General features: G+C 33.2%; 1 protein-coding gene across 3 annotated transcripts; it reads left to right on the forward strand.

The window, feature by feature from the left end:
- Nucleotides 1-1843: 1843 nt before the first annotated feature.
- Nucleotides 1844-21664, forward strand: LOC143461088 (G-protein coupled receptor-associated protein LMBRD2-like). 3 transcript variants are annotated; one of them, XM_076958856.1, is made up of 16 exons: nucleotides 1844-2086; nucleotides 3952-4078; nucleotides 9623-9778; nucleotides 11982-12099; nucleotides 12509-12676; nucleotides 13680-13890; nucleotides 14058-14132; nucleotides 14881-14981; nucleotides 15573-15686; nucleotides 16989-17062; nucleotides 17150-17331; nucleotides 17493-17626; nucleotides 17825-17930; nucleotides 18047-18251; nucleotides 18666-18797; nucleotides 20664-21664. In XM_076958856.1, the coding sequence occupies exons 1-16, from the start codon at nucleotides 1913-1915 to the stop codon at nucleotides 20885-20887; spliced, it is 2301 nt and encodes a 766-aa protein (XP_076814971.1). In that variant the 5' UTR covers nucleotides 1844-1912; the 3' UTR covers nucleotides 20888-21664. The 3 variants fall into 3 exon arrangements, with proteins under 3 accessions (XP_076814971.1, XP_076814972.1, XP_076814973.1); XM_076958857.1 differs by lacking the exon at nucleotides 9623-9778 and having other exon boundaries at nucleotides 1845-2086; nucleotides 20664-21663; XM_076958858.1 differs by lacking the exons at nucleotides 1844-2086; nucleotides 3952-4078 and adding an exon at nucleotides 6890-7023.
- The last annotated feature ends 723 nt before the right edge of the window (nucleotides 21665-22387 follow it).

Genomic DNA, 22387 nt, shown 5'->3' on the forward strand with positions numbered 1-22387 from the left:
GTTTTTTTAAATAAATTGTCGTTCTTTTAACAGTCGATTCGATCAACTGTTGGTTCGATCAGCTGTCGGTTCGATTAATTGTTGTTCGATTAATTGTCTTTCGATTAACTGTCGCGTCACGGGTTATTTGACCCAGTTGTGACAGTTTTTATCTGAAAAGAGGAATTTGCAACCCATAAAGAACTAGATTAGAGTTACCATATTTGATAATACGCAATCCCTGACAAATTTACCTCAGTTGCATTGACCAACTCAGAATACTACCAAAGTACATTGCCACCATTGCTTTTCTATGAAAGAAGGATAAACACAAAACAATACAAAAACAACAAAGAAATGTTGCATTGTAATACACGAATACAAGTTTGCTTCTAAAGAGTAACATTTATGAAAACGAAAATTAGCACATAATTTTTACAAAATACGCTCCAAGGTAATTACAAGTAAGGAATGTATAGCAGTGTATAAACAATACTCTACTCTCCCTCATACCAATCGTTCTTTACCAAAGATCTGATTTTTTTCAGCAAGCTCTTGTTGGACTTCAAAAACACATAAAATTCCAATTTTAAAAATTCCCAGACTTTTAAACACATTTTAGCATTTCTCCTTGATGTAGATTTAAACACTAAATTCCCTGACATGTCAGGGAAAATCCTGACGTATGGCAACCCTACTAGATGGCATAGTAAGGGTAAAGGCAAAGTTTTAGTTAGGTATGTGTGGACACTTGCTATAACACAAGCTGTTTGATGTTACAAGTGTCGTAAAGCTGAACAAATTCGGTTTTGTAGGGCCGTAGGCACCACTTTGCTTTTGTACTATCATACATTTTTATAGATATATTTAAGGTTACAATTTATTATAAATTATATGCTCACTGAATTGTAGTTTTTTTCACACCACTCTGGTCCGCAACCCATTTTTAGGATTTCTGAAATTTGACCAATAGCAAATAAAGTTAAAATTACCAGCATTTCATTAATCTTGAGCTGGAAAGCAAGCCCTGTGTGCGAAAAGCTATTAAATAATGTCCTAAATATGAGCCAATTTAAGAAAACATGCATTACAGGCTGTTGGAGCTATTTTTCTAGAGATCCATGGTTGCCTGGCACTTACCACTTAATTTATTATTGTCACTTTCACTGCCATGCTTTGTAATATGTAATATTACTCACTTAAACAATGGTGGTTCATGCCCAGCTACATCAGTTCATGTACATTCAATTTTTGCAACAGTTCATTGCTAAAGTACATCAAATAACATACAAAGCTGCTGCACTTGGTAAAATCATGATATGGTGCTGCATTCATGGCGACTTGGCGTGGGAGAGGTGTTTTTTATATTTTTAGCACCAGAGGTGGGAAAGGCACTAAGGAGCAGGGTTTTAGGTTTTTCCCTTGGTTTCTCTCTTCGGTTTGTTGAATCTTTAATATATATATAGGTTAAATTATGATTTAACTCGTTATAATCAACTATTTTAAGTAAGAGTGCCAGATTGATCGTATATTTTGTGTCGCAAAAATGAAAAATGCACAGATTAGCGTTTCTACTGCAAATCATGCAATGTTCCACTTTGCTTGTGAGATTGTTTTGAAGTGTGTCACAATGAAATTGATTTTAGAAATAACATGTGATGCTTGAAAAAAAAGCTTGCCAATTTTCAGTTCGGTACTGCAATCAAAACATGTTTCAGTCAGCCTTTAAAAATAAGGAAAAAATAGAATCCTGGCGCTCAACGTTTAAATTTATAAAACAGGTTGGTAGCAAAATTGTTAATTAATTTATTTTTTCTGCTTTCCTCTCATGGCCCGAAAACAGGATTGTCCTAAACCACTCTTGATTTATTGCTTTTGTATTTCAGATTTACAAACACACAGATATAGTCATTGCACTATTCTTGTGACAATAATGAGTGTAGGGCCTTTAATTTTTGAACTAATTGTAGTTTTTGTGGTTACACTATTACTTTTACATCATTATGGAAGAATTTTAAAACAACATCCTGTTGTAACTCTTGCTACATTGGTTGCGTGGTATTTCAGTTTAATAATTATCTTCATATTACCGCTTGATGTTTCATCGGTAAGTATTTTTGCACTAAATATTTTATTGCATATTATTATTATTATTTTGTGAGATTGAGGTCCAACTATAGTTTTGCGGGCTGCTTGCCTGTTGCCAAACCATTATTCTGATTTATGAACATTTTAATGATGGCCAGCAGCACATGTGCATTGGACATTTTTACCTAAAAAGTGCGAGCATGCTCTATAATACTGATGAAGCAAGTTCTATATAACCATATCAGCTAAGCATGAAAGTGACGCATTCGATTACACAATTAACTATTGCAAGTTAAAATATGAAAGTGTTTAAAGAAAATATACATTGTTTTGTTGGAAAGTTAAGAGGGGTCTGTGCGCTACTTAAGTTCAGAGATGATTTTTGACGGAGATCAGGTTTCTATGTTTATGAGTATGTACAGTCCGATAGATGTTCTTAATTTTTTTTGTGGTTTTCCTGGAGATTATTAGGCTTGTTTCTCTTAATCTCAACTATAGTTGTTAATAGCAAGCCAAGGATATTGCTTGCCCACAGAAAGTAGACACAATTACCAATGTATGCAATTGAAGTAAATTTCACTTGCTTACTGTATATCAGGAGTGTCAAACTCAATCGCACCAGGGGCCAAAACTCAAAACTTATTTAACGCCGCGGGTCGTAAGGATAAAACTTGTTTGAACGTTTCGTGACACAAGTACATGAATTGGAACAGGCAGCGAAACAACACCAAATTTTTGATGTTTTTGACGATTTTTGATTGGGCTATTTTTGATTATTCTTCTCTTACATCATTATGTTTCATTCATCTCCTTGCAAAAGCATTGAAGAATTGACAAACTATAAAGAAAAAAGCAGCCCAGATTACAAGCGTTAGGATAAATCGATTTATTCTATCGTATGATGGGGCAACTGCTGTGCTACTGTATTGTGCAATTTGTAATAATCTTGTTTCTTGCTTGAAAAAAGTAAGTTATACTGTACAATGATCTCGCGGGCCGGAAATAGTTCAATGTATAAAAGAGCATTGCGAGCCAAGTTTTATTGTAAAGCGGGCCGGATGTGGCTCGCGGGCCGGGAGTTTGACACGTATGCTGTATATGAATACATGTAAACCAGAATTTTATTTCTGCGTTTTACTCATTTTTTTCAACAATTTTGCACCTCGAATATAAGCCGACTTTTATTGGTAAATTTGAGTTGCGCCGCCCTGTTTTATGAAATAAACTAACAGTAATTGTACCGGTACTCTTAAGTTATAGGTGTGTAGATGTTTATGTATACAGTGGCGGATCTAGAGGTGGTGTTTAGACACCCTCCTTTGTATGGTTATTTTTTTTGTTTACGTTGAGTCTGACAAATGGTGATCTGCAGCTCACTTAACAACGCTCGCTCGTATCACCAAAGTCACGTTTAGAAATTTTGTCCTGAATGCATAGTGAAAAACTTCATTTCCTTTCACATGGTTGACTCAATTTTTAATGCTTCTGTTAAAGAACGCACTGATTTTCAACCACTCAATAACACCAAGTTTCCTGTTCCTACCTAGTTTTTCTGTTTAACTCCTTTCCATTAGGTGCGCTAGTCGCTCACTCTTGCAGGCGATACATTTTGAACCGCATTTAAGTGGCCATGAATCTTGATATTCATCGGGGTGGTCGTTACCAAGGGTTCCATTCAATTTTATTATCTTAATTTTTGTGAATGCTTATAGAGTGTGCTAGGTATAATAAGCCAAATTGTTTTCTTTGAACTGTCTTGAACTTGAACCTAGCCAAGTTTACATTCAGTTTTCATAATTATAAAATTTCTGTACGTTTTTCACAAAAAATATTAGGATTATTATTTACAAAATGGTTAACCATTTTAATGTATGAATATTATAGACGTTTTACCGACAATGTGTGAATTATTATCAAGATACAAACTCTTTGAATGATGAATCAGCCAATTCATTAAACAGCACTCAGTTAGTAATTACACCGTCAACACATGCAAGATATCTTGCAGGAGGTAAATGTACTTAAATGTAATAATGTTCTTTTCTTAATGTACTTGGAAAAATTTTGCTATTTGTTTGAAAAGGAGTATTGTGTATGGTGAAGAATTATTTGGCTTGAAAATTATGATCATTAATGTCCACAAAGTTGTTTTTTACTGTAGTCAGTTTTTAGAGGCAAAGCACAATTTAGTCATATTACAAAAGACACACACTATGTGCTAGTTATAATAGGCTTTGAAAAATGTTGGTCAGTTTTCTTGGTGATTTCCCATAACTGCAACCTTTTTTCCTAGTCAATTTTATTATAGGCTATACTTCTGAAGTGTAATTTCCAATACTGGGAAAAACGTTTGAACTAAGATTACAGGTACCTGATTTCCCATAACTGTATCCATTTTTACTAGTAAATATTATTGTACACAGTGTAGACCAGTGCTTTTCAACCTTTTTGTCAACGCGGAACCCCTTATGTATTTTCGCGTTTGTCACGGAACCCCACTAAGAAAAGTTTAGACATTACGAATTGCTTGGTCAGAAAATAACTGTTACAACAGAACTACATGGCTCATTACCGCCCACACCTTCGCTGTTGCTATTCTTTGGCTTCACATAAGAAAATATGCTATTTTGTTTCATCTGGCTTGACTAAATTCAATAAAAATTTGGTTAAACACTGTTTTTACTTCATTCTCACAAAGGCTCAACAGCAGCTCAAGTCTGTACTCTCTACTCAGTCTGCTTGTACTTCTGTGATCTGTACATCGGCAACATCCTATGACTGTGATACAACAATAACGTTCTTGTTAACAGCAAGTGACGCAACAATTATATCAATGTTTTATTCGGTTGTTGACTGCACTCAACTTCTTGTTTAACAAACTGGCCTACTTGGAGTATGAATGCGATGAAGTGATCTAAAAAAAATCGGAATGATGCATCAAAATGCTGAAGCAAGAAATCTATTTCCCTAAATAAACGAGGAACCCTCGCGGAACCCTTAAAACTCACGGAACCCCACTACATGTCCCTAGGGTTCCGCGGAACCCCTGTTGAAGAGCACTGGTGTAGACTATACTTCTGACTTAGTATAATTTCCAAAACTGGGAAAAACTTTTGAACTAAGATTTCAGATACCTGAAGGAAAACTAAAAATCTTGTTCTTTTAAGTATTGCATTGCGCAATATCAGATTTACCATTATCTCGTACAATTTATCAAAATTGAGTGCGTGCTTTCTTATGGATAGTAACTTTAAGTTAAGTTACTTCTAATTTCCTCGGAATAGCACATAGGAAGTTTAAGTTGCATACATAGGATACCGTACTCAAAATAAGATCTTCTAATTTTGATAATATATCATAATCAACTTTATATAATGTATTATAGATATTATAATAATATCTTAATAATATTTTATCGAAATAATACTTAATTGAAGTCGAAATAATTTTAATCGAAATAATACTTTATAATATTTTCAAAGAAACCAGTGGACAAATTACACAACAGCTTAAGCCCATCGGTTCAAATACTGTAGTTTCCAATATTTACATTAAGTATGATACATTTCTGAACCGATGTGTTGATAATTTATAGGTTTTGTGAAGTTTTACTACCCAGTATTTCTTAATTCAAAACAGCTGTGGTTTCCTTACTGAGTAAATGATTTTCGTTTTGTTTCTTGGTTTGGAACATATTCACATATACAACATACCGGTAATGTTTATCCTAGCAACAATGTATTTCTAGTTTTTTAGTTAGTACCATTACATTGCATTTGCCTTCCATTATTCTTCATTTTACTCGACGATTTTCTTGCCATGCCCAGTACCGTTTCTTTAGAGACTTTGTTACTACAATGCCTGTTGTAGTGCTATATCGTGTTGCAAACTTGCAATGCCATGTATCTATCGCTCTTCACATTTCCATTGTTTGTTATAGTGTACTAATAGCTAAAATATGTACCTGGGCTTAAATTTTATTTTCTTAGACCAGTGATCGGCAAACGTTTATTAAGATGACCCTAATTCTATTTTCAGTGGTAGTTGAAGGCCCAGCATTATATAGAGTATACACATTAAAGAAACATACTACAGTAACTGTTAAATATAAGATTATGGTAAGGTATGGTATTTTGATTATTATAACTGTATGATATAATATTATAAGATATTTGATAATTTCTATGTACCAGTAACTTTCTCGTTTTCCAACAGACATTACTCAATGGAAGTTAAACAAGTTTTTCTAAGTTCTAAAAGCACTAAGTATCACTCAGCCCACGGTTAGTTTATTACATTTTAATGAAATGTAGATGTGTACTGCGCATAGTACTACATATAACATCCATCAATGTTAAGTGCCGGCTGGCGGGTTCTTTCTTAGTCCAGCGAGATGGATGGTGAAGTTGATGCTGTTTCGCGGCTATTTTTCGATACTGACGGATCCCATCTCAAGGCGTGAATTATTGTTGGTTGTTAGTTGTCCTAGAAATGATTTACATACGGTCAGATAAACACATATTAATCAGCAGTTGTTTTATTAGTTCAACCGTCAGAGCTAAAAAGGTCGACATATGCGTGGTTAATACGAATTACTACATCCTTTACTGTTGAAAAATTTAGGTGTGTCAAGACAGAGATACAATCCTTTTAAAATACAATTTGTCTGAAGGTAAATAGTTCTGTAAGCAATAACTGTATATGTTACGTCACAACATGATATAATGTGGACCATTATAATTCGCTTAAAGGCCTAAAATTGGTCCGCTGCGCACAGTTTGCTGACCATGGAGTTAGATTCCTATACAAAATTCCTATACAAAATTGTGGTAAATAGCCACTGTCTGAGCTACTTCATTTGTCTGGCTGCATTTTCACACATGGAAAAATTCCAGGGTGTTAAAAGAACCCTGCACACCCGACTCTGGCGCCTATGCGCATAATAGTATTATTGAGGTAAATGTATGTTTGTATTAGTTTTGATTAATGTAGTACTTTTTTTTGGTGTGTTGATGTACTCTTTGCGTCACCTAAAAATCATTGTATAACTCCCAATTTGGGAAAGTCTGATATATTGTGTTTAAAACCACTTGAAAAACTTAATGTGGAATTAGGAAGAACATTGTTTTCATTTTCCAGTGATTTCTTACAATAGAATTATGTTAGAAAAGAATCGTGTAGCTATGCAATTTAATTTTTGCTACAACATCATTGTTCTTCATTGTTTTGTAGGCCTAAATATGCATTATTTAACAAACATGCTGTAATAATTTAAAATCGGTCTTAAGATGCTTTTTTTTGGTTAGAATGTATTTTGTTTTCTTTTTGTATTGTAGTTCAATGGGGTATTTCATCCACATACAAGTTGGTGTATAAAAATCTGCCCCGTCATTATAAAAATGAAAGAATTTATTTGCTTCCTATGTTTATTTATTTTCCTTTTCGCCATTAACCGTGAGGAGCAAAGAGATTGGTGCTTACCTTGTTATAGCAAAACATAACAAGAAATACACTCACAAAAAAATAAACAATGACTGGGAAAAAGGTGGCAAAGCCCGGTAACTTAAAACGTGCAAGGTGTTAACTAAGGATACTGTGGTGCTATAACGATGGAAGGCTAGCACAGTCACCAAACTCAATAAATGCTTATGTTGACAAAAAATTAGAGACTAAAACATTACGTAAAACAAAAAAAACACAGTAACAAAATTACAGAACACCAAAAAATGTCTTTTTGTTACCCAATCCTTCATATAGTTACACCATAAAGATATGCTCACTGCATGCAGTTTCACCTTATCGAACAGGTTTTGTCAAGCTATTGATTTTTGGCCAATAACATGTTTTGTGTTGTGTTGTTTTTCTTCTGGACTTTATTGAGGCACGTTCTACATTGGCAAATTAAGTCATCTACTAAGAGATGAACATAGTCTCCGGTAACATGTAAATAATTTCAATCTTCTGTTTCAATCTTCAAGTTCTTCAACTCAGGACCAAGACAACTCGTCACATTTGGATTCCGATTCTGAACATAACTAAAGTGTAATTTATTTCCTTTAGGGGCTGTAGGCCCATCCGAAGCCCTATCTTAAACAATGCAAAGTACCATTTTTCAATTTGAATTTGCTTCTAAACAAGCCCGGTCACCTCGCTGAGTTTTTGTATCCGCCGAGATGTAGGATAAAAGGACTTAATGCAGTATTTTGAGCAAATTCTCGTATCTGGAATTCTCACACGAAATGCTTCAACTTTTTACCAACTTTTTTCCTTACATTTTTCCCAAAAATCAGCCAAAAAGCCTTAACTTTGAATCAACACAAAACGTCAACTATAGCCTGAACCTACACTCAGAAACCGCCTGAACAACAACAAACCATCACAAATTAAGGTCACGTGCGCACTGGACCGGAACCATTTATACTTTTTCTATAGTGACGTCTTGCATGCGACCTTCGTCACAATCACCATGTTTCTGTTTCAAAACTGCTCAAAATGGTACTACAGGCCCTTAAGTGTCTTTAAAGATAGCTAATAAACTTTTGTTTAAGCTGTTGAATATGTTTCATCAACCATTCTATTTCTGTCCATGTCCCTTGCAAAAACCTATAGAAATGGATATACCAAGGCACCAAGCAATGAATTAAAATGGAAAAGCTAGGGATGGGACATCTTCGACTCCACGGAGTATTGGGATATTTCCAATACTTAGACTCAACTGGATGAAGTTTTAGCGTAATGCATAATATTGTTATATGTATCTGTACCTATACAGCCAAGTTAAATTCTGATTTTATGAACCAAAAACTAGTTGCCAAGTAATAATGTCCACATAACTAATTATACAACTTTTCTGTTGATTATAGCCTTTTTTCACTAGTGAAATCTGTTAGTTTGAGTTTTTCAGGGGGAGTACTGTATATAGAGGGTGTTTTAAAATTGCGATACAATAGTAAATCAGTTCATAATATATAAGCTAATAGAAACATATCAGCTATGGATAATAAATACATAAAATAAAATAGATAAAATACAGTTAGCTATTTATAATTATAGTCCCTTTTTATAATAATCATTAGAATAAGATGTTTCCGCAATTTGTATGTTCAGTTTATATACTTTGGAAACACCTTATGAAAGGATTAAAAAAACATTTGTCAATTAAGCACTGTACATAAAATGGAAAGACAAATAAAGGTCATGGCCCTGTGCCAATGCTGTCTCTGCAATATTACATGGAAATAAACAAGAAAAGTTTTAGATTTACCAGAGTGACCAGTTATTTTGACCTTTTTTAAGACCAAAAATCCACAATGCAATTTTCTAATTACACACTAAATATTAGTTGTTATTTAAAACCCTTGTTGTTAATATGTGTAGTTAGATACCGTACCACCTTTCACCCAAGTATGACTTATTGTAAGTTGATGCACAAAAGCATGTAAATGGACAGTATCCAGAAATTGCGGATCAATTACCCCATTTGACTTATCAAATTGTGGTAACTTCAGTTCATTCTAGTTAAGCATATCTTTTCATAATTTTTGTTTTGGAGCAGTAGCTGGACCATCTTCCGTATATATGAACTCACTAAAGAGTAATATTTATAATGCTACTACTTACTATGGCATGGCGTTGACAAATTCATCTGGTGCTCTGGCTAACTACTCCAATTATGCAACTATATCAACCCAGATGTTTGCAGTCACGTCTTGTACGTATAAGTGTATAATTTATTTTGATTTCAAAGTGAAATTGCAATTGTTTTAATTTTCTTTGTACATATACTGGTACTGTACTGCCTTGTTTCTTTAGCTACAAATTGTATGTTATTTATTAATTATTTGCTGATTTAAATGCTGATTATCATGTTGACCTTGTCTAACAAAAAATGATTCACATTGAGCAATTTCCTTTTACCAACTTTTCATTTCTTTTGTTCTATAGCAGTTTAATCTTCAACCCTAACAATGGATGTTCTTTGTTTACTGTTGTTTGTTTGTGGTTAGATGCTTTCAGCTTTTACAGTTATGCATGTGCGTTAAATCATATTTTGATTTTCTTGTCAATATATATCACCTGTATGTTAACATGCCGTGTAATTTTGAAAAGATTTTCACGAAAAATAGCACACTGCACTTATTCACAGTCAGAACTTGATTTGAAATAATTTTGCTATGAGATATTTGTAGCATGCTCTAAGCTGTATGTAAATGTTTGCCTTTTTATGATGTTTAACATATAACAATTCAATCATTTTTTACCGTGGTATTTTTTGCAACCAAACAATTGGATCGAACCAAAAAGTCGAGTATGTCAGCTACTAGTACTATAAAGTTTAAACCATTTTCAAGTTACTCTGTCAAGTTATTATTTATAATCTTATATATATTAACATAGCCAATGAAGCCTAGATATTAAGTATGAATAAATTCTGAATCAGCTAGTAAGATGTTTAGACAGAAATATGTATTTCAACGGAAAGTGGCATCAGAGCCGCATCCCTAGCGGATATTTTGTGTTGCATTGAGAATGACCATAGATATTATTATGTCAGTGCAGTGGTTCTCAAACCATGGGTCACAGAAAAAATTTCTGGGGTTGTGTTTTGTTTGATAAGTAAAAAAAATACTTGCTGGATTTGTTAAATGTTAGTTGCATAACATTTTCATATGAATACTTGTTTAACAAGATTTAACAATTAACTGTTACTTTAAAATGCTGGTTAATTCTCACTTTTATTACAACTTTATACTCGTATATAGAAATATATTGCTTGGAAAGCAAACAAGATAATTTGACTAGGAAGTGTATAGCTTCTCAAAAGGCTGTTTTAGTTATGAAGTGTCTTAAGCGCTTGACAAAATATAACAAAATGACTATCATCAAGTAACAAGAAAAGAAAGTTTTTATGAGGAACATTGTTTAAAACTTGATTTTGCTGAATTAAATGGCAAACCAAAATGTGTTTTTTGTCAAAAAGCTCCGTCAGAAGAAAAATAAGCTGCAATGTTGTTTAATGACTGGTCCTCCTGGACGTTTTGGTAAACCAGTTGATTGTAAACTACATACTGCAGAAAAGTTGTATGAAAGCATTCTCAGACGTAAATAAATAAGCTCTCTATTTTTTTCTACATTACTTCTTACCAAATAGCTCAGAAAAAGAAACAATTGGAAAAAAGTTATCAATACCAGTAAGAATGTTTGTCGCCAGTGTATTCTTAAGGCACATTGTTCAAAACTTATTATACATTTTTCACAGCAAGGTTCAGAAGCTGTACATACAACTTTACAAATATGTCATGTGTGGTAACATGCAGCCAGTGACGGGATTGAGATCTTCTCAATTGAACCAGGTTTTGGAGCTTTAGTCAATGAAGCTGTGAAAAATTGATTTCCTATAGTTTGAGTTTCCTGAGTTTAATATAGCGGTCAGTTAGCCACCAATGAATTGGAAACAAACTGTGGCAAATTGTTGTAACTATATATCTCTTAAATATTCTAAAAATGACTTCTTCAAATCCAAAATTTTTTTGCTTACATTACCTGATGAATTTGTCAAACCCATGCAAACACCTTGAAAGAAATCTCACTACATTCAACAGAAATCTTTGTATTGTATTAAGTCAAAATCTTTGTGTGATCTATTTTTGAAAACGTCTTCGTCATTCTACTGTATTAATGCTTTGTATAATCCTTGTAGTTTGATTTTAATTTTTCTGTGTTTTGGTTCTAATTTCTAACTCTTCATGCTGAGCTCTTTGTCTGCTTTCTGTTTAATTGAATATGGTTTCGGCCGTATACTGTATGCTTTCAGATTTTATTTCACTGCCTATGCATCTTGTTAGCCTATAAACCAGATATTTTGCGACTTATTCTGGATCAGTCGTGGATTACACATATTTACTGGTTTTTAGATTCACCAGTAGCATGGAATTCAAATGGCCAATGTGAAAAACCATGGAGTTACGTTCCAGAAAATACTTTGCCTGTCATGTGGCGGATTGTTTATTGGACATCTCAAATTCTTACATGGTTTGTTAAGCAAATTCAGAATTACTTCATGACTGATGCACTTTTGTAAATAGCTAGTTAAATGAAAGTGTGTAAAGTTGGCCTACTCTTGCTTTGTGCGAGAACTAGGTAATATTGCACATCTTGTGTTATGCCAAAAAGACAGGTTATTAGTAATAGATTATCATCAGTTACTGCCGGTTTATGCACCAAATGTTGAGAACCAATGCTTAAATACTTTTTCACTTAAAACTATTTACGTTTATGCATTATAATTATATGTTGCTGAAGATGATTAAACTGATTTTATCAATATAGTTATTTTCATAAATTGCCTGTGCAGTTGATGAAAATATATCTATCAGAAATAGATGACATTTAACAGATAGCTACAGTCTGTAAATTCAAGTCTATAAACTTTTACTTTCAGGTTGGTTTTGCCATTTATGCAGTCTTATTCTTGTGCTGGAGATTTTTCTACTTTTGGAAAAATGAAGCGAGCAGTAATTGAAAATGCTGTGTACTATGGATCATACCTACTCCTTTTTGGTGGTCTACTCACTTATGTTGCTGTGGCTCCCGACATACATTTAAATATGTAATTAGTTTTTGCTAAGAACTAAATTATGTCCTACTAGATAGAACATTCAATCTGGAACTGTTTTCATCAGATACTAAAATTATTATGTTTAACGTGATTTTTCCTGTTAATGGCCTAATTGATTCCTCCTGACCTAAAGCTTGTCGCAAAACAACTTAAATCTCTGAAACTAAATCTTTATCCTAAAGCAGGGGTGGCCAGACCTGCTTCATGCTTGAGCCGCATATAAAAAATTCCAGTTTTAAAAGAGCCACAACACAAACACAATAAAAACCACGAATTTATTCACTCACAACGAAGTGTAGCTATTAATAAACATTAGTGCTGAGTGGTGATACTATGAGTCTCCACCTGGGCTTCACCAACTCTTTTTGCAATTATTAGTATAACCGTAACCAAGACTTAAAACTAGGTCAGCCCTGACGTACAGCTTCAATCTGACAGTTTACTTAACTACAGTGTATGAGTTAGCAAACTTCTGTACAATAATGTACTTTTTGGAGTGTAATTTGATTATTACTAACAATGAGTCCATTGTTACTACATGTGATAGAACGCATTGTTTCATAATCTGATCAAACAACTCGTCTAGACCGGGAAAATGCATGTCTAATTCAACAATGCTAATTTATTAAAGAACCGCAGTTTGGCCACCCCTGTCCTAAAGCTTTTTCTGAGTCGAATCTTTTCTTCTAACCAATTCTTTTTAGGAGCATGCTCTGTAACTAACTTTCAATGAAAAATTTGTTATTTGCTTTGTTTTTTTTCATTCCTGTTTCTGATCAATTCAAAATGCATTTAGTGTAAACAAGAATTGTTATATACCTAATATGTGCTGCTCACTACTCAAAATTTTCAAGCACTCTTTATGCACCTGATAGTGTTTTATTTATTTCTTATTCCGTAATCAGTAATTTCATATTCCAAATTAATCCAACACAACATTAGCATATCTGTGCACTCCTTGTTATGTTTTTATGAGATATTCTTTATGTCATAGTGAACAACTGAAGGTTATTCTAATTACTGCATCAAATACTTGGGGTCTCTTTCTTTTGGTCCTTCTTCTTGGATATGGTTTAGTTGAAGTTCCTCGAAGAATGTGCCATGCTGCAGATTTGGATCGCTCTTTGGCCCAAACACATTTTAAACTAGCAAAGCTAAGTACAGAAAAGCAAGAGGCTTCAGAAGATCTTGACGATATTTTAGAGGTTAAGAAATTAAAGACTAGCAACTAGTGTTCTAAGAGGAAATGTTTTAAGAAGGTTTTTTCATTTTATTTGTGCTTTTAAGCTAATCTTATAAAACTGAATTTGATGTCGAACAAGTAGTTGTAAATAGTCTTGTGATGTGCTGTATTTTGTAAATATTTTTCCAGGAAATAAAAAGAGTTGCTCATTCTGTTTGTTACAACCATCCAATGAGAAAATTTGTCAATATTATCGTTTCCAAGGTATATTTTTTTATAGTAACATACCGATAATTTATGCTTTAAATTACAATGCCCTTGTTTAGTTACATTGCTCATGAGCGCAATATTAAAAACCATATTTTTGATTTACACTGAAAATTAGAGACATAAGATAAATAGTAACATAACACTGCATATCAGTGAGTCTTCGTCTATAATTCCGTGGCCCTCAACTCTGTGTTATTTGCTTTAATTACTTCCTTTTTTAAGTATTGCATTACTATACCAAATGGTTAATTTATAACGTATGTTACAATATTAAACAGGCGTTTGTTTTGTACAGAATGGGGCTCATAGCCTTGCCTTTGATACACCATGGTGAAAAAGTGTTATGCTATAAACTTTTTGGTGTTATTATTGTTGTGCCATTATGATGTTGCAATTGTTATATGTCAAAGTACTTGACAGTTGATATTTTTTCAGTGTTATGTACTATTCTTCTGACTGATGTAAACCAAATTAAGCAGAATTATATTTAAACAAACCTAACTTAGGCATTTTTTTGCGCAATAAGACCATTTTAATTCTGAGGTGTACATAATTTTCAAACTAAAGCAACTTTTTTTTTTGCATATTCTAAATGTACAATAAATGTCACGAAAAATATTTAATTATTACTAGTCAGCTTTTTCTCTTTCTATAAACTAAAAATTTTTTTGTAACTCCTGTACTTGGTAATTGTTTGATGCTATTGCTGGCTGTAGGCTAAATTGGGGACCTTATTTTTTAGTGTCCAGAGAACTTCCAGGTTAGTCAAGGAATGGATGACTACGAAGATTTTGATAATGGTCGGAGTGACATTAGTGAAAAATCTCTTGTGAAAATTCACAGGTACCTTAGAATTAACATGTGAAGAAAGTTTAGTTATAGTGATTGTTTCGGCAAGATTTCATTGCTGTAAAAACTCCATAGGATTAATTGGCTTTGAAGTTCAAAAAAATGACTTTATTGACCGAACAAAAAAATAACTTAATGTTTTTTGAGTATTTTTATGATAATGAAAACTAAATCAACAAAAAGTTGGGCTAAACTAGCATCTGAAATGATACTGCGATGTGCTTCAAACGTCTTCACCTAACAAGGTGATGCTTTTAACTCCCTTGTTGCAACTGCTACATGGCCACGCATAATTATGTCTAACTGACTTCGATTATGGCATCACAATCGTTTTGTATTTAAATCAGGTAGTAGTCTGTACTCATCGAAGGTTGCAAAGCGAAACAATTTTTTCTCACAAGTTTTGTGATTGATATAAAAAGTGACTTTACTATCTAGTATCTAACAATAAAAAATTGGCTTTATGAGTTGGTTAATATTGGCCTCATCACCATGGAACTTCACATCTACGGTTTTCTCACCATTCTTTTTACCATTAACAATCGACTTTATTTGCCATTCTGATCATATTGTTCTTGCTTTTAGACAGGTTATTCGTGCTATGCATACTTATATTCGAACAACAACCCAGTGGAAAATGTTGATGAAAAAAGCTCTTCTTCTTGAAAGTATTTCAAACAGCATGAACTTACCAGACAGGTTAGTGACATCTAATTTGGCTTGTGGCAACCATGCTTTGACTGACTTTTTTACATAAAATAGTGTGGCAACAAAAGCGCTCAGGTAGTTTAATACCAAAGTATATTGATTTACGTAATTCGCTTGTTATTCATTGCAAACACAATGTTTTAACTATAATTGTTCTGTTGGTGTTATGCTTAAAAAGGTAAACTGTGGTATACATCAACTTAACAAAATTGAAATTGCATACTTGCTTTCAGACAACTACTTAAATTACTTGCTTTTATACTTATTCTTACTTTTTAGTTTAACTAAATCCATTGCTCGGTGTCAAAGTGTTTAGATTGCCTGGCTTGTAAAAATGGCAACATGTAATAAAAAAAAATTTCAATCCACATAAATTTGCACACATGAAAGCTTCAGTGAAGAGGAATCATCACTGAATTTAAGTTATGCAAAGACTTTTCTTAGGCACAGGATAAAGATCGTGATAGCCTACCTGAATTTTAAAATGTTTCAAAGAAAATGTTTAAAAATATATATACTTGGGCTTGGCAACAAAACAGGTTGTATTTTACATCTGAATTTTAATTTTAAAATTTAATTAATTTGCACAATTGTAATAATTTTAATGCCGGTTTAAACTTAGTACACAAAGGAATCTGTAATGTAAGTGCTAGTTCTGCTTGAATGTACATAAGTTATCTGTAAAAGAATATTTACTTCGAAATATTACTAATGCTGTTGTTTTAACACCGGTATGCTTATGCATACAAATCACAAGTGGATATATTTATCTCGTTAGTAAATTTGCCACATGTTATCGACATAACATAGCTTATCGGTCTTTTTATATTCAGACTGCAAACTGTGGTAGCGTAAGCTCATACTTACAAGAAATTGGCTGCTTAAAATGAGTTTTGTTGGTTCAGTAATATGTGTACATTGTACAGAATGTAGGTACATATTTTTAGAGGTCTTCATATACTTCATTCCATCACACTTTTGTACAATATTTTGTGTCCATACTCACACAGTTTTATCTACCTATTGCTAAAAACATTTTTTAAACCAACCTGAGGAAATGGCAGGGCTATATTTATGTTAGTTCCTGTAACTAAACTTTTCCATTAAAACTCTTCCTTTCTACATACTATTCTTGACTGAAACAATTGATTATATCAACCCCTTAATCAGTACACAACATTTATGATATAATTGCATTTTCAGTGTTTTGGTGATATAGTTGGGTAGGTCAATATCAAAATTTTGTGATCTGTGCAGTAGGTTCTTTGTGAATGTCAATCAAGATGTTTTTAGGCAATGGAAGGAAGAATACCCAAGAGAATCCAGTAAAAATATTTGTGTTAAAACACTCTGTACAACTACTTACAGTAAGTTGGTTTTGCCGCACATTGCTAGGATATTTTTCTTTGAATAAAACTGTTACAAGTTACAATATGTAAATTTTATCATTGCAGCATGGTATTGGTTCTGCTTGATACAACCAAAGTTAAGGAAAGTTGTTGCCTGCTGTCTTGCCATATTTTCCTTGATGGTAGTCTGGTCGGAATGTACATTTTTTAATGAAAATCCCGTATTATCTCTCTTTGCTATATTTATTAATTTAGCCAAGAGTAGTTATAATTATTTTTATATAGAGGTAAGACAACTAATTATTGTTAACATGAAATACAAGCTAGTAACGGTATTGATTAATTATTATTATCTAAGGTAGTGCACACATTTGTGAGGTAAATCGATGTTACTGTGAATGGTTTATCACAAAGAAAATTTTTAATGATATTTGTTGATTTTTGGCAGCTTGCCAGTTGTTTGACAATATCATATTTATGTGTATGTGCATATTACACTGTGTTTCGCATCAAATTTTTCAACTACTTCTATATTGCTGGTCATCACCAAACAGATGAGTCCAGCTTGCTCTTTGTTGGAATGTAAGTGTATACAAGTTTTAATACAAGGGTGAACCTTGAGTAGGTAGTTTAAATCTGTGTCATGGTGTTGTGTTTGTATGCATAGTGTGTTTGAAAATTTAGGATGATTTGGATTTTGTTGACTGCTCTTTCTGATCATTGATTTTGATTGGGGAATTAAATTTTAAGTAAGTTCTGTTACTATTAATTATTTATTAGCATGCTGTGTCGACTTACTCCACCACTTTGTTTGAATTTTCTTGGGATGATTCATCTTGACACTCATATCACAGGAGACACTGGTGTAGAAACTTCTTACACCAAGGTTATCCTTTTTTGATTTTTGTCCCATTTATGAACACGTAAATTATTTTTGTTTTGTTTTGATTAAATTATTTGCATATATCATATTAAACTACAGTACTTACTTTATTTGTACAGATTATGGGTCATCTGGATGTGATATCATTTATATCTGATGGGTTTAATATTTATTTCCCAATCTTGGTGTGTGTCTTGTGTATCGCTACGTACTTCAACCTTGGTCAGCGTTGTTTGTCAGTCATTGGCTTTCAGAGATTTATTGACACAGCAGATGATATGACAACTGATCTGGTAGATGAAGGAAAGCAAATGGTTGGTCGAGGTCGGTGGCTAATGAATTTTTTCATTTGTTTTCCATGACCCGGTGAACAGTTTTAGCTGATATTTGGAATTCTATGAAGAATTAATAAATTTTTGATAAAATTTAAAGCCTTGGTTGTACAAATATGTCTGGATTAAGATTTAAGATACATTTTAGCTTACTTTAATAGACTTTTAAATTTTCAACAACTGCGTTTCACAGGCACATTAGCAAAGTAGGTGTAGGCCTTTATACCCTAACCTAATTTTCTCTAATTATTATTATGACCTATTTTTAAACTTGCAGGTCAGTTGAATTGTGCACAATAAATGATAATAAAGTCTTAGTCTTTGACACATCTCTCCATTTGATAACTGATTTTTTATGACTTCTTCCTCATCATCAAATTGTGTTAATGTTGTACAATTTTTACAGAAAAACGGCGTCTACAGAGAGAGCATAGGTCTTTGCAACGTTCTGAAAGAATAGGTGCTTTTGTCCATGATACTGACATGCATTCTCGGCAGTGGAGTGGAAGAAGAATGAGAAAAGCAGAACAAGAAGAAGGTATTTGAAATAAGCATGAAATTGAAACAAGTATCGGTTAGTAACTGACAAATCAACTTGGAACACGTTCGAAATCCAAACTAAATGTTGTAGCTTGTAATAACAAATTGGAATCTTATAAATAGAAAATTGTAAGTCTTTGAAACAACGTTTGAAGTAGTGATGTTTTAAATCTATACAAGTTGAAGTAAACAATTTATATTGGAAACAATTTTGAGGGAATTCCCTAAACTACAAATCACATGATTCTAATCAATGTGCTAATCTACTGGACTATCATGCCAGTTAAGTTTCAAGACAATTGACATAAAATTTACTGAATTTTTAGTGAAAATCATTTTTGGATAATTTGTTAACCTACAAATCACGTGACTGTAACCAGTTTATCAATTGATGCCATAGCATATTTTAAACAATCGTTAAAGTGCATTCGAACAAGGATAAAGAAAATGTTAGGATAATTTATTTTTAGGGTATTTTTCAAACAAAGAGTCACGACACTAATTTAGTTTTGTCAGGTGACATGAGTAATGGGTAACGTAACGACATGAGTAACGTCTTGAGAAGTTGATTGCCAACAGTGACTCTTCTCATGAAATATGGTGTACTTTCATTGCCAACAAATATGCATGTTATTGCCACTGCCTTTTTCATAATTTCACTTGGCATTTTACTTTCAACTTCCAATCCCTGGTGTCTGGAAAACACACAAAGCAGGGTTTTGAACCGCAGTTCAAAATTGCCGATCTCCAGTTCAGGTTTAACAAAACTTGCTTTTACCAATTCTACTTCAGTTCGAGTTTGCACTGGATGTGCGCATTTACTTCAGGTTTAGCAAACTTACACACATATGGTTTGCTCTAGGTTCAAATGATGTATTGCATATAATTGCTGCAATTATTTTCAGCTCCATTGTCCAGGTAGCGCCACTTAAACTCAAGTAATTACATTAGAGGGTACAATCTATTTCTTTGGAACTTCTTTTGAAAATAGGCACAGTGGAAATTTTGAAATCTGAAGTTAATAGTGCATTTCAAGACAAGCACTGTTTGGAAATATGGAACTTAACTATGTTTAACTTTAATTGAGGGGCAAGTCCAAAAATAAGTTGGCCTTAAATCAAAGAGGAGTTGTCAGTAAATATACTGGTGAAAGGAGTTTTAATAATATGCAGTTGTTAAGCAGTAATAACCATAAATAAGTGACAAAAAAATGCAAATTCATCACTTAAGTATGATGACGATGGTGGTTTTTATTACATCACAATAAAAAATCAATAGGAATGACTCAAGTATTTGGATCAAGTATGGATAGAATGTTTCCTGTGACAGACAAGTAAAGAGTAATAGCATACTTAAGTGTATTAGAAGAACATTTTGCGTTAAATAAGCCTATACTAGCTTACCGTTGGTGTTTTATACTGGTTATTGTAAATGCTAACCTGCAGTACAGTTCAGTCTTGGTTGTTGGCTCTTGCCTAGTCCGGTACCGATAACTGCGGTAAAAACAAGAATGCTTTACCAGTTTATGTATAGTATTGTCATCTGTGACATTCCTATGCTAAAAATAAACATTACCTGCTACTAATCACCTGTCTATAGAGACATAATCCATCCTAAACACATTGACTAGCCTACCATACCTAATACAAACCCCGTTATCAGGCATATTTTTCTTACATTATTATGTCATAATGACAAGCCTTTTGACTTGTTTTACATTTGCCCCTCACTTTACCAGCAATGTGTTATGAAAAGCTGTTTTTGTCCAACTTTCGTTTTCTAAGGATTTCATCTATTGTTATTAGTGTAATACTCAACAGTTCAGGCTAAAGCCACAGTATAATCACTGAAATTTTTCTTGCAGCTGAGCAACCATCGGTTCAATACACTAAACGAAAAAGTGACAAAGTTGAGCTTCTTGATGATGTTGGACCAATGGACTATAGTGCAGTTGCTGATGCAAATGAGAGTATCTCTCATGGTTTGAATTGGGAAAATTCTGGGTCACAATGGAAGAACACATCTCACCACAAACCAAGAAAAACCTTATCAACCAAACCACCAAAGAACTTATTTGATGATGTGTAAAAACTTTGTTGAAATATTGGTAGTAACATTATTTTGCTCCGAATTTGTATGTGTGTGGTGATTGAAAAATGCTGGCAATTTTTTTATTCTCAAAGTTTCCTTTACAATATCTTTTTGTGTTGCTTAATATCGAAATACAGCTAGGATACGAATTAATGTTGCATAGTACTCTATACTAATTATCAGATTCATTTTATGGTGATTTAAGATTATTGCAACCCTTGGTTGTGAGCTTTATCCTTTTAGAATAACTGCAACAAAATTATTGCTCATAGAGTAACAAGTTGATTTAATTGAATTTTTATTTAATATTTCTTGAAGCTGTACAAAATGCTAGCATGCTTTCTTTGTTTTATTTAGTTTAGCAAAAAATATATAATCTTTTTGACTGCTGTAATAGTTTAACGGCTGGTGCAATATTTTTGTGATGACTGCACTTCCACATTTTTATGGATAGTAGCTTACTGCAGCCTATGTTAGTTGTTAAAGAGTTGATGCCATTCGACTGAATTGTAACCTTTTTGTACATTTGTTTATCTTCTTTTTCACTGTGCAGTGTGCATCCACAAAAACTAAAATATTTTAAATGTTGGTACGTAATTGATTGCTGCAACTCATGCTTTTAATATTCACAAAGATCTTAACTTAATTTGAATATTAGTTATCCAGTGTAGCTACACAATATGTGCTAATGGACACAGGTGTCAGTAATGTGTTTAGTGCCCAGTACCTATGTATACATAATACATTACATGTATTGGTGAATTGACAAATTTGGTCATAACATATGTACATATAAGCATCGAGACGGTCAGATCGATCGCTTCATAAAAGACATATAGAAACAATTGGACTAGCTTGTAAATTGGGTAGTACCCATTTGCAAGCAAAACATGTGCCTTTATGTTACATGTCATAGATCAGTGCTTGTCAATCAATTGAAATTCAGACACCCAGGGTTAACCAGAACTGATTAAGGTTGCACTGTCATTGTAAGCTACAGGTCTGCATGTTGTAAATTTGGATCGTTTTTCAGATAGCTTTCATGACATATTTTAATGTAACAGGATGATGTCCTACTTGACTCCATTCTTATCAATTGCGGTTTTGCTAACATTATTCAAATTCTAGGCGGTCAATAAATAGGCTTTGACCAAACGATTCTGCTGCTCGCAAACCTCTCTAACATCAGAACACTTCTATAACTCCCTGCTGCAAATATACCACAATTATGCAGTTTAAATAAAGCTTTGCGATTAAGACGTGCAGAAGACATTACGTCATTAAGCCATTTACCCCAGGACATGCTCGCTGTTTTTAAGAAAGCACATTTGAGTAAACGAGGCCTGTTCGAAAAGAATCCGACCTTTTGGCATAAGCACATAACACGATGAATTTCACAAAATTTATTTAATCCCCTTGGCGGCCTACATACGTTTCCCAGCACTTCTTCCACTTCTAGAAACATCTCTTGAATTGCTCCATCGATTTTTGTATCAT

Source organism: Clavelina lepadiformis, chromosome 5 (assembly GCF_947623445.1).
Source record: "Clavelina lepadiformis chromosome 5, kaClaLepa1.1, whole genome shotgun sequence".
In the NCBI taxonomy this organism is placed as follows: domain Eukaryota; kingdom Metazoa; phylum Chordata; class Ascidiacea; order Aplousobranchia; family Clavelinidae; genus Clavelina; species Clavelina lepadiformis.

Excerpts from the sequence above, each read along its gene's own strand:
- LOC143461088 (XM_076958856.1), top strand. The coding sequence starts at position 1,913 with ATGAGTGTAGGGCCTTTAATTTTTGAACTAATTGTAGTTTTTGTGGTT. Across the intron at positions 12,100-12,508 it reads ACATCTCAAATTCTTACATG|GTTGGTTTTGCCATTTATGC; the intron begins GTTTGTTAAGCA and ends TTTTACTTTCAG. Across the intron at positions 14,133-14,880 it reads TCAATATTATCGTTTCCAAG|TGTCCAGAGAACTTCCAGGT; the intron begins GTATATTTTTTT and ends CTTATTTTTTAG.